Genomic DNA, 13,002 nt, shown 5'->3' on the forward strand with positions numbered 1-13,002 from the left:
TGTGACCTTTTAAACTATTTAACTTCATATGAAGGTTAGACTAAATATTCTGATTGGGCTGAGAGCCAAAACACTATTCTGAATATTTAAACACAACCCCCCAAGTTTTTGCTGCCTGTGCTGATAAACTGTGTGTGTGCTCACACACACATGCATGTTTTTACAAGTCTCTGTGTGGATGCATACAGCAATTAGCAGTGGAATGGTGCTTCTGTACACAGTAGTTAGTCCATTATCATCACAGACTACCTGTGTGGGATTCAACAGTGTAAGAAATTGCTCAGTCTGAATAAAAATGCAACAACAGAACATCATTGTTCTTTATCCACCCTTTATTAAAAAAAAAATAAAGCAAGTGCATTTTTCTCACATCAGTGTTTCTCACATGTTTTGGTTTCCATCCAGGACATTAATGATCCATAGGTTGCTGCCAGGAACCTCTGCCACTTTCTGGTTTGGAGAGTAATTAGTTAATTACAGATTTAATTGTAAGCTACCTAGACATACTGTTTATCAGTCTGTTCAGGAGGACTACAAATCAAAGGCAACTACATCTTTAATAGCTAAATTACTTTTCTTTTGCAACTACAATTCAGGTCTTATTAGCAGCAGGAGTTAATGAGAAAAGTCACACCCATTTAACTTCACATCAGGGTATCTGGTTGTGCCACTACTTTCTGGTGTGGCTGCTTTGTGCATTACCTATAGGTATGTAAGTTAGTAACTAAATATCAGGTGTGAAATAGTGTTACATTAGTATGGCTCTGATACAGACCAACACAGTCCTATTCCAAAGATAGCACATCACACCAAGCTGAGGCTCATATGATTTTATTTTAAAAAGAAAATAAAACAATGAATGCAACCCAATTGCCAAAGTTGTTTCTGTTTCCCATTTCTATTGTCTCCAGGGACTAAGCACAAAACTATGCTGGAAGCTCGGAATGGAAGTGGAACCATAAAAGCCTTTCCCCGGGCAGGCGTAAAAGGCAAAGGACCTGTGAATAAAGGAAACACAGGCCTTCAGAACAAAACATTTCACTGTGAAATATGTGATGTGCATGTAAACTCCGAGACACAACTGAAACAGGTACTCAGCTGGCTTGCAGAGTGAGAATCCTTGGCTGTTCTTTGTTTGCATGGTGGTGAAGTACCAACACAGCACATGTCAACATAACAGTTTGTGTCCAAATGGAACTTACAGATTTGTCCATTGTACTTGGCTGCCATGCTGTATGTTTTGTTTTGATTAGGATTTTCCCTTGCATGGAATATGCTTTCTCAAAAGCTCTCAGTTGTACATCTTTATTAAAGAGTTAGAGAAGGTGTAAGCTGCAACAGGTTACAACTGTCTTTAGACTGCTAGAATTGTCATGGGCTAATAAATGCTGCCATTTCCTGTACTGCATGATATTTGCCTTGACAAAGATGTGAAGGTGGATGCAGCCAGTACTTTTAAAGAACACTAAGTAATGTTCTTAGTTGTTCTTAATGTTCTTAGCAATGGAGAGGATTTCTAATATTTTTTATCAACGTTTCACTCTGAGAAGCATGACCTCCAAATTGCAATTACACTAAGTTATGTTCAGTCATTCTTCAGATGATCATAGCTTTCTGAAAAACACTTAGTTTAATTCCATATGCCTTTTGGAATTAAATACTTGTTAAGGAACTTTACAAGAATGAAGATAAATTCAGTAATGGACAATAGCAATACCCATTCTTCTGGTTTCATGAAACAAAAAGTTCTATGTCTTTTTATTGTGATAATTCTCTTGAAAATGAAAATCAAAGTAAAAATAAAGTTCTGAAAAAGATCCCTTACTTCTAATACTACAAGATAATCCGTGTAGAAAGATACTTATAAAACCTCAAGATCCTATGAAAAAGATAATGGATTTTGTGCATTTTTTTCACTGTTACTTAGTTTTATATGTAACCATCTCACAAGGATCTCCAGGCAGCATAGCAATTTAATCAATTTTGTGACCTTATTTTCTTCCTCAAATAGGGGATACTTTACTATCTAATATTCTTGAAAACTTTCTATCAGAAGTGGATTGAATTTGATGGGTGCTTTATAGAGTTAGGGAGGAGTTTTTCAAAGGCTTCTATCTTTAAACTGACCAAGTCCTGCTGAAGTTAGAAAAGGTGGGAAAATTTTTTTAACCGTAGTGGAAGCAGAGTTGAACTTAGGACTGATGAAAATTACAGTCCCAATATGTGGTGCACAAAGGATTGTTCAAATTGCAAGAGACCCTATTCCCTTTCATTATTGAATTAGTCAAAGTAATGCTGTTGTAGAGCAAAAGCCTTTAGTATTAGAGGAGTGACCTTGTGTAAAACAGAACGTGAAGCGATCTGTTGTGGAACCATCACCCTCTGTTTTCTTCCCCCCCCCAATTTTTTTAACAGCACATAAGCAGTAGAAGGCACAAAGACAGAGCTGCTGGGAAGCCACCTAAACCTAAATACAGCCCTTACAACAAACTCCAAAAGGGAACACATCCTCTAGGGGTAAGAAAATCACCTTTTTATTTGACTTTTATTTTAATCCTCATGAAAAGGATTTTTAGAAAATGTAAGTGGAAAAATGTTTAGAAGTAGAGTAATGGTGTAAGCTATTGGAGTATCAAGTATATGAAGGAGCCAGTGGAAGCCCAAAAGGGATTTTTTTATATAATTTAAGGGGTGTTTACTACAACCTGTGGACCCTTGCTTTTGTAGCTACTCTGAATAGCCTCAGAAAAGAAGCTTGTTGCAATGGTCATTAGAGAGCAAGAGATGGAAAAAACATCCAGATGTCAAACAGGATTTTTCCAGTTTTCACCAAGGACAATAGTGATGAAATAACAAAATAAAACTCTATAAAATACAAACCATTCATTCTATCCTCATTTAGAGAATTGTGGGGATAACAAGTGAAACAATTAAAAAAATCTGTCTCTTCTTTCATTTGACTGTTTCAGGATGGGTCTGGTCACATTTTTGACTGCCAGGATAAACTATCTGAAAGACAGCTCCTACTAGCTCTGAAAACTGAAAAAAGGTTTACTTTTTAATTAAAAAAAGCCCTCTAGGATGCTGCCATTAGTTAAGAATCAGCTTATATTGTGGATGGGATAGTGAAACATCTGACATTTATCTTCTCCATCAGTTAAACTGCATGAATGTTTTACCTGCTGCTTTGTAAGGGTTTATAGATGGTTCTGGCAGAGGCAGGATGTTGATTCATTGTCCTCATAGAAATTAGCTCCTTATGCCTTGACCATCTTCTTTGATGCGGGCAGAATATGGAGCTGTTTTTTTTTTTCTGCGAAAACCCATTTCTCTTTAAGCTGAGTTAAAGCTCTTTCCTTGGCAACAGAAACTGTGTCCTTATTGGGGCACGAGTGGCATATTCATGCAGGATTCAGCTGTAGAATAAAGCAGTGCAGCAGTCTGGTAGATCTACTAATAGGGAAATAGCCCCATAGGATTTCTCAGTAATCCACTAGAAAGACCAAGGTCTCCGATACAAACTATACTGAAAAGAATAGAAAATATGTATTGGGGTAAGTAGAATACAGAATCAGGAAAGCCTTTCTGATGGGATTATTATTCCTTTAGGAAATTCATTGTTTTCCAGGGAATAAAAACAACTATTACATTGTTGTTGTTGTTGTGTACAGTTCTCTACCAATTTATGTAATGGTGATTTCTGAGAACTCCAACCAAGATTCAAGACAAATAATGGCAGTGTGTCCTTTTTTCAATCCCAATTGCTCACAATATACAGGTCAGGCTAGAGGGCATCAAAGAGGCAAAAGGGATTTAAGAAGGAGAAAACAAGCTAGCAATAAATGAACAGATATGTGTAATAGAATTGTGGCTTCAATAAGAAAGGAGAGGCCAGTTCTTCATTTAGTCTTTTTGGTTTTGAATATAAAAACTGCCAGAATTGTTGTCACTTGAAGTGCAGAATGGCACAGCAACAAGCCAGAGATATTCTAATTTCACCTTTGATTTAATGCTCTTTCTTTACCTTTTCTTTACTCCCTCTCCCTAGCTGAAACCAGGATGCTCCCCATTAATTTTTCAAGTTATTTGTCCCTTCATTGGAAATGAAACAAATAATGGCTACTTTACTCTTAATGTTGACCTGTGAGTTCATTAGAGGTTTGAAATTAAGGTGCAAGGTACTGTGTATGTTAAATATTACTAGTTTTGTGGCTACCTTGAAATCAGAATCATGTTGATAAATTAACTGAAAAGCTATGTAACTACATTAGAAGTACCAGATTCCTCCAAGAATAGTAAGAAAGCCCTAGACTTTTAATAGAAACAGAGATCACACATAAGATCTTTGTGCTTCATGACAAAAAATGTATGAGCATCACCAGATTTGTCTACAGAAATTAAAAAAAGAACATGCTACATCTTATAGCTTTACTAGACCAAAAAAATTCTTTTACCATGTTTTCAATATCATTTGTAGTACTCTGTCTGTTCTAGATTTACATGCTTCAGAGACAGAAGCTTTATAAATTCCCACAGCAATATTTCAGAGTTTAAGAAATCTTGTAATGTTGGGACTTATTTGGTACTTCTTCAGGCCACTGTGCAGCATGTATAAAACACTGCACTGGAGAGGAAAAGGTTATCAAGCATTTGATGGTCCAAACTTTCTGCAATAAAAATAGCTCTTACAAAGAACGTCCTTCACTGGGCACTGTAGACCAAAAAGTACCTTGTACTCAGGGTTATTTTTATTTTCCTCAGGGTTGTTTTGGGTTTGTTTTTTTTGGTTTTTTGGGGTTTTTTTTTTGTTTGTTTGTTTGGGTGGGTTTTTTGTTTGTTTTGTTTTGTATTTTTGTTTGTTTGTTTTTGTTTTGTTTGGGGTTTTTTTTGGGGGGGTTTCTGTTCTAAATAAGGCTGTAAAAACTTTTTTGTTAAAAAATGTAAGGAAGGAGGAAAAAGTCATATGTTCAGTAAGGGAAGAAGACAGCTTGGATCAGTGAGTGTAACACTGATCAAGGAAAAGATCAGATCATTTCTTTTCACAGACACCATGAGGAATTTTATATCTAGTATCTAGTATATTCTTTGTTAAGAGGATTACAGAATTTGGTTTGATCTGAGTATTTCTCCCAGAGCTTTAAAGGACCTGGAAGCCAGCAGAGTTGCCAATAGATTTTGGGAAAAGTAAAAATCCTCCAATTGGCTAGTAAAGAACCCACAGACCTTTTGGAATATGGTGATAGTGTAATGATGAAACTCAATGGTGGTTCATGTCAGAGTATTCCTGTCCTTACTTTCTGATTATTCACTCACTAGGGTTCTGTTGAGTTGAAAATGTCAGAGTGATGTTGTGAAAGTTAATTACTTGAAAATCCCTTTCAAGTCAAGGGTGAGAAGTTGTGTTTCCCTGTAAGTAAGAAGTGTCTATACTTGCAATGAGATGAACCACAGCATGGTACATATATTCATATTCTGTATATTCAATACCAGAAGTCCATCAGAGACAATGGGAACTTTTCTTTGTCTGTAAATGAAGTTTCTAATCTTATCTCAGAGTTTTAAGAACAGGACAACAAAGATATTCAGGCTCCTGGCATCTCATTAGAAACTTGAAGTTGCACTGAAAACTTCAGAAATCCGTAGAGACTAATCTGATGTTCATTTGTATGCATGCTAAATGTAAATTCTCTTAAATATTACTGGACCTCTTGTGAGTCAAACATCAGGGTTTGGGTTTTTTCCTTTAGGAAAACTCTAAATGAGGAGTTTTCTTATTTGTATTTGGTAGTCCACAAGTTTTATAATCATGTCATGATTTAAAATGTTTTTTTAAGAAGAAACCTCAGTGAAAGGAACAGAAATATCATCGTTTGGCGGAATACTACTTTAAAATATCTGCCACATTTTCACAATCCTTATAAGAAGGAGCAGTATCTTAGTGGAAAACAGTTGAAGATGTTGAAGACACAGCAAGATTACATAGGGCAGCACCCATTTAAACACATGAAACATGAGAGCTTTTCATAACCCATGAAAGATAAGACTGGTTTATTTGCTTGTTATTAGAAGCAGGAGCTAATGAAGAGGAGCTATATGGAGATCTTAATTTTAAGTAGAACTTGCATTCTAATGATTAAAACAAAAGCGTCTTCTTAGTCAGACCAGAGAATAGGATGTGTTTTCATTCGGCTCTGGTCTCTATCATAAAGCTGTCCAGTTGGAGGTCTATTAATTGATATCTAATTTTTCCTTATTTAATTGTTGCAGGGTACGTGCAGCTTTACTTTGGTGCAGGTTCCCCAGCCCCAGTTTAGATTTGCTTTGATTTCTAATCTCGTATTAAATTGCAAGTGTCAGCAATAAGGTGTGAGCATTGAAACTCTTTGTGTCCAACCAAATCTTTGTGCCCTTGTCCAGTGGGCGAGGTTGTATCGCCTGTTACAAGTCTGTAGCTCAAAGAGTCAGTAGCCACCACGAGGCCTCTCTTGCTTGATTTTGCACGTATAATTTTAAGTCAAGATCCCTCTCATGTAGCTAATATGAACAAATGATGTCTCTCTGTTTGTTTGTTTTCTCTTGTTCCCCACAGGTAAAATTAGTATTTTCAAAGGAACCTTCAAAGCCGATGGCCCCACGAATCTTACCAAATCCGCTAGCAGCTGCAGCTGCAGCTGCTGCTGTGGCTGTGAATTCCCCTTTCAGTCTTCGCACAGCCCCAGCAGCCACCCTTTTCCAGACTTCAGCACTTCCTCCAGCACTCCTACGACCAGCTCCTGGGCCTATACGGACCACCCACACTCCTGTGCTGTTTGCTCCTTACTGAATTCCAAACAGGAATTTATTGTACTGCAATAATTTTTCAAATCAAAAAAAACAAAAAAATGAAAATCAAGAACATTGAACTATGCAGTGTTTATTTATAGTTTAAAGTATATATGAAGAGCCAGAACTTTTGATAGAGAACTGAACAAATTCTGAAAGGGGGAATGGGCAGTATTTTCTCCAGATGAGAACATTCCTCTTGAGCATTGATCGTTTTAGAACTGATCTCCAGCATTGACTTGTAGTGATATATAAAACTTATAAAGCCTTTTGACTGTGCATTTTGGCACATATTTCCCTGCAATGTCTTTCCTGCTTTATGAAACAACTTACAAATTTGTCTAAAGGGCATTAACTGGTTCCAATGTATATAAAATACTTTATTCTGTAGATTAAAGAAGAAGGAAAAAAAAAAGAAACACTGTGAATAGTAGTACCCTTACCAATCCTCCTGCCAAATCAGCAGTTACTGGGTATTTATCTGAACAAAAGTAGATACAATAGATGTCTTGTAAAACAGTAGTATTGTGTCTCTATCTATGCCACTAGGTTTCTAACTGAGTTGCAAAAGATAAAATGAACAAAATTATGTCACTTTGGTAAGTAGTCAAAAATTATTACAATAATGTGGAGCTGTTCCTGGCGGGCAAAGTTTTCCTCACTCAGAGAAGAATGGGCATGAAAATAATCTAGTTTAGGGCAAAGAAAGTGATAAAGAAGATCTAGTGGGGCAAAAATAATTCAGATACTGTACTCAGAATGGGTCAAACATTTATTTAACTGAGAATGTATGTGTACACTGTGTGTTTATTCATAAAGTGTAATACATACAGGATAGATCAATGTTTAAGACATGACAGTGGACAACAAAAAATATGCTCTTGTCATGAACACAGACCTGACACTTCAGTGTTGAGCAGAGGGAAGACACAAATCGGTTACACAGAGTCATAACTGACAAATGAAAAACAGGAGAGAAATCCTGGTCTCATTTAAGTCAGTATAAAGTTCCTCCTGACTGCAGTGTAGCCAGAATTTCATCCCTAGAATGGCACATATTCATTTTCTATCACACCAGTGGGAGTGTCTGTAGATAGAGGTAATATTTTTTGCAATAGGCTTAGTCTTAGAAACAGACTTATTCACTTGTTTTATTTCCTACTGATGTGATACAAAATGTGTTAATATACCTATAAAATGTAAACAGTGACACATGAGATACATATTACGAGATAACTGCACATCATGGGTTTGGAACAAATACAACTTTTAGGATCTGAAGGGACCCTTGAATTCTGTAGCTGACCATTATGTATGGACAGCTTAAAGCCTTATATATTTACTGTGAGGCTTAAAGGGGTTGACTGTGTCCCTTTAAAGTAAGATTTATCAGGGGTATATATAGATATATTGTATATATGCTAGAGTAAGAAAAATAACTTATAAACAGAAAATCTACTATATAAAATAACTATATAACCATTGATTTCACATGTGGGTCATTAAGTGGTAAGTAACAAACAACAGAGAAAAAAATAGACTTCTTGAATCTGATCCTTGCTGCCTGCTTTTTCCCATAGGGAGCTGAAAAGTATCTATTAATATTATGGAGTGTGCTGCTGAGTCACATGCAACCACTCTGATGTGTAGCTAAGTGAAATGCCTACCATGCATTTAGGCAGAATAAAATTTAAAAGCATAATTTAAGTTTAGATGGAGAAATTATTTGAAAGATTTTATTAAAAGGCAGTAATGCAAAATATTGACCATGTGGTTGCTATATAATGCTGCCTGTGGTTAATGCAGACAGGTGGGAGATATAGAGGATGAGAATATACAGCACTTTTGACTTGCAATTCATCAGTGAGCCTTCCATATACATTCGTATTTGCCATTTTTTAAACCTCTCCGCATTTAGATTTTATAAAAAATATATAAAGAGAGAGAAAGAAGAGGTTCCATGGATATCTGTGTCCAAAGAATTCCAAAGAGATGCATTTATTTATCTAGAAGTATTAAAATAAGTTCTATATTATGTATTTGTATTTCATCCAATTTCTTTGCAAACGTTTGTGCCTTGAAATGAAATGAGCTTTTGTTTATATTTAATTCACACCTATGTAGCCATGAAAAAGACATGATGGTGATTTCAGGGCTGATTACCAGCTGGATTGCTTTGGCCTAACTTTCAAAACAACAGTATGAATAAGTTCCTGAAGCCAAGCTTAGACATCTAAATAACTAGGGGCTGACATTTAAAAGGGCTCTCTACTCTACAGCTCCCAGTAAAGAGGCAGTAAATAAGCCAGCCTTCAAAACCTGCTCGTCATACTCAATTTAGAAAATGTTTCATTTTATTTGGGTACATGAGATAGTAAGATTTACTGCACTTGGTCTTTTAAGCCTGCTTTCAAACTTCCATCTGTTTGCAGAAGCTGTAGTGCCATTGCCAGCTGCGTTCAGATTCCTCCTTGAAAAGGGCAGCAGCTTTCAAGCTGTGCTCCGTGAACCACCATTTGTCTGCAGAGCCTTTTGTAAGAGCCTGTGTAAGATCTTGCTAAAGGAGCAGAGGAAGGTAGAAGACCTGTGCAGGCTGTCTTTTCCCCATGAGGAAGCATGCAGATGGGAAAATGGGAGATAGGCAAATATCCTGAAGGTTCTTATGCACAGCCTTCTGGCGCATGGACACCTGTTGTACATCCTGCCATGTTGTTGTGATGCCATCAAAATCAACAGGCTGATCCTTGCCAAAATGTGGCCTGTGGCATGTATGGAGGCACAGTACTAAGGGCAGAGTTCATACAAATTTTGCTAGAAATAAAAGAGTGTCATTCCAACTACTTACATCAGCTAATTTGCAATGACACCTTCAGTTTTCTTGGACCTCTTTTGTCACAGTGCTCTATGGAACAAGTTTTTGTTCACACAAGTCTCTTTTAAAGTTCAGCTGTAAACAACAAACTCAATTCTTTTTATGTCTCTTACTCACTACCTAATAAAGGATAAAGCCTAAATGTTAGAATGTATAGTGGATTTTCTGTGCCTTGCTGCTCCACCCCCTTCTCGGTCAGTAACAAGCCAAGGTACCCAGGACATCAGCACAACAGTTCTATTATCTGTCAAGGAAAATCCTGCCACAGCAATCTGATGGGGCAAAGAGAACTTCTGTTCAAGGGTATGTCCACAGCAGATGACAGAGGAGGTAGCAAACAGAAGACACTTTACACCTACTTGTCAATACATCCAGTGTGGAGAGCACTATAAAAGAAAGAAATGCCATCAATTTCGTATTACAGTAGCACACCAGGGCCAAGAGGAAGCCTAAAGCACAAGGAAGCAGATCATTTCATCGAAGACACAGTCACTCACTGGAATAACAGTGTGAAATCAGCCTGCGGGGAAGTGGCTGAGTAATGAACTCCGAAAAACAATCAGGTTCAGGGATGTTTTCTTAAGTTCTATTTAAAGTGTTAAAGAATGACTATTCTGTTCTCACCCAAAGAGATGGTATTTTTGTGGGAGGGATATATATATATATTTATATTTTTACGCTATCTGCATTTTTCCAAATATCTATGGCTTCAAACCTTTGTTCTGAAGGATCATCATTGCTCTGAACCATGAAATTAGTTACCTTCTTGAAAACTGCTGTAAAAGCTGATGTGAGAGGTCAGTAAGCAAATGGTATAAATATGATGATCTAAAATGGAAAAAAAAGTACTGGCCATGTCAAGGAATATTGTATTTGAAATATACATCTTTATTTTAAGATAAATTATATAAAATTAAGAATAGCTAAATAAAGTTAATATAACTAGAAGAATTACATCTGTCATTTCAGTACTGAAATATTACAATTGGCTCTATATTTTGAAAGTTTAAAAGACTTTCTAGATGTCAAATCAATGCAAGGATGCTGTTGGTAAATTTAATGTCTCACTTCGTTATCTTCCATTTACATCATAACTAAATGGACTTGCCTTAAGTCCACTTCTATTTAAATTGCCGAAGATACAGTAGAGTACTGGCCCCATATTCCCTGAAAATGAAATCATGCTGCTTAGGAGCCCCTGTTTCTGTCTTTTACTCCCAGTAAACACTTAGTTTTTAGAGTCTTTTCAAAGCATCCTGGGGAATCTCTAACTCGGTATCTTTTTTTAGCAAAATTAAACGTCATTTTATGAACATTAGACCAACACTGAAGAGCAAGATCTAAAAAGGTTTTCACAATTGTAACATTCTTTTGGGTAAATATGAAGCACAAATTGGTTGCACAAATCTTTTTGAAAGCAGGTAAAGTCAGAACCTAGACCACTTTATTATAAGGGTCCTGGTTTTGGGGTTAACTCACAACAATCAGAAATCTGTTCTTTTTACTACCAGGTGTCTGAATTTTCATTTCTAAAATTAACTTCAGCACAGGTCAAGACTCTAAGCTCCCAAAGCTCCCATGAAAATAAGAGTGGGCTTCCTGTTTATCAAGATGCATGTGAGAATGTGAGCCTATGCTATGTAAAATATTAAGTATTTTTTTGACATCACATCTTCTCCTGTTCTCACTGTTTATCTGTAAGTGCCATTCCTTCAGTGCCAATGAATCATACAGAAGCTTCTGTGCTGGAATTCAGTACGTGACAAAGAGAAACAGTAATACTGATAAATCCTATCTTAAACTAGTTGAAATCTCAAACATACAGTGAAGGGTTTAGCCAAGGCCAAGAGCTTTGTGTCCTCTCACTTCTACAGGTTTATTAAAATTCAGGACCATTTAGGAGTAAATGTAACTATCTGGAGGATGGTTATTACATAGCCTGACCTGAAATGTCAGCAGCTGAAAGAGTCTGTGCTCCAGACCAAAATTAGGAATACTGTGAAAACCGTAATGTTCTTAACTTTGGGACTTCTGATAGCAGCTGCAAAAATCTTTGATTTCAATAGAGGCAATTTTTTGCTCCTATTGGACGAAGCCTTTTGCAGTCATGCTGTGTACTGCAATTAGGTGTCATTCAACTCTGATTCAGTATTGATACTTTGATAAAGAAACTTGGCCGAGTGTGAAACGTGATTAGTGGCTGCCTGGTTCATGTGGTCAGCTTCATGCTGGGATGATGCTTGGGTGGTGAAATAAAAAGAATTGAAAGAGTCATTGTAAAGAAAGAAATTGGTGGACTAAATTGACCCTTTTTCCTTGTGCAATGTTCTTAAATGAAACTTCTGAAGTATGAACAAGCTGGGACATTGAAGAGTTCCTGGATAAAAAAGTAGGGACCTTGAAGATCATGAGATCTTAACTTTAAAATAATTTTGATGAGAAGACATTCTTTGGATTAGATACCACAGTGGCATTGTAGCAGTGGTCTTCACACTTGGCACACGGTCCATACACTGACATTTTTACTGTTCACAGCAGAAATCGAGGATTTGACACCCATGATTTGAAACAAGTATAGTTAATAATATTAATTGCATAGGTACTGGACACTCGATTGAAGGACACAATAATTTTCTTTGGGACTCTGTGTATTCATGTGTCTTCAGACCAGCCAAGATATCACTGCATTTTATCAACATCTGCGTCTTCAGAAAGGATGTCCATACTTTGTTTTTATTGCTGTTCAATTTTTCTTCTGTGTTTCTTTTTCATTGTCTAGTCTCTCATATGAATTAACAGAATCCATAAAATTAAATATACATTTAAGAAGTATGTAATCATCAATGCCCCTGTTGGACCATTTGATCAGAGTCAATAAATTGAATAAAGAATTTAAACCAGCAGAGCCACAGTAATAGTAAAATACTGTGAAGAGAGAATGTGTATACTACAGTGCTTTTTACCTAATCTAGAGTTTTATGACACAGACAGCTTTTTAGCCTTTCATACTTTCCTGAAATATTCATCTTTTGGGATTCTTCAGACGTTTAATCAAATTTAAATGTTATTTCTTATGTTGAGTAAAAACATCTGTGTATTCTGAGTGCAAAGGCAATATAAAAAGGGATAAAACCCACAAACCATTTTCTCACTACAAATGCCTGCAGCATTTGTTAACAATGTCAGCCCTTTCTCTGCTCGTGGCTCTTTGCTGGCATTTACCATGGGAACTGTTCTCATTGACACATGTGTCAGGGGAAGACTGTCAGTTCAAAACACAATCTGTCAAGTGCAGACATTTGTTTGGG

The 13,002-nt window shown here is 36.5% G+C and overlaps 1 protein-coding gene across 4 annotated transcripts in view; it reads left to right on the forward strand.

Annotated features, from left to right (window-relative positions):
* Positions 1–12,599, forward strand: part of ZNF385D (zinc finger protein 385D) — a 423,741-nt gene extending 411,142 nt beyond the window's left edge. For all 4 annotated transcript variants that reach the window (XM_042042823.1, XM_042042822.1, XM_042042821.1 and 1 more), the window contains 3 exons: positions 912–1,090; positions 2,416–2,517; positions 6,590–12,599. In XM_042042823.1, the coding sequence (XP_041898757.1) occupies positions 912–1,090; positions 2,416–2,517; positions 6,590–6,823 (515 nt within the window). In that variant the 3' untranslated portion in view covers positions 6,824–12,599. The remainder of the gene's footprint in view (positions 1–911; positions 1,091–2,415; positions 2,518–6,589) is intronic.
* The last annotated feature ends 403 nt before the right edge of the window (positions 12,600–13,002 follow it).

The sequence above is a fragment of the Corvus kubaryi genome, unplaced genomic scaffold, assembly GCF_017639235.1.
Source record: "Corvus kubaryi isolate FWS band 111438036 unplaced genomic scaffold, C.kubaryi_AGA036_p1.0 37398, whole genome shotgun sequence".
NCBI lineage: Eukaryota > Metazoa > Chordata > Aves > Passeriformes > Corvidae > Corvus > Corvus kubaryi.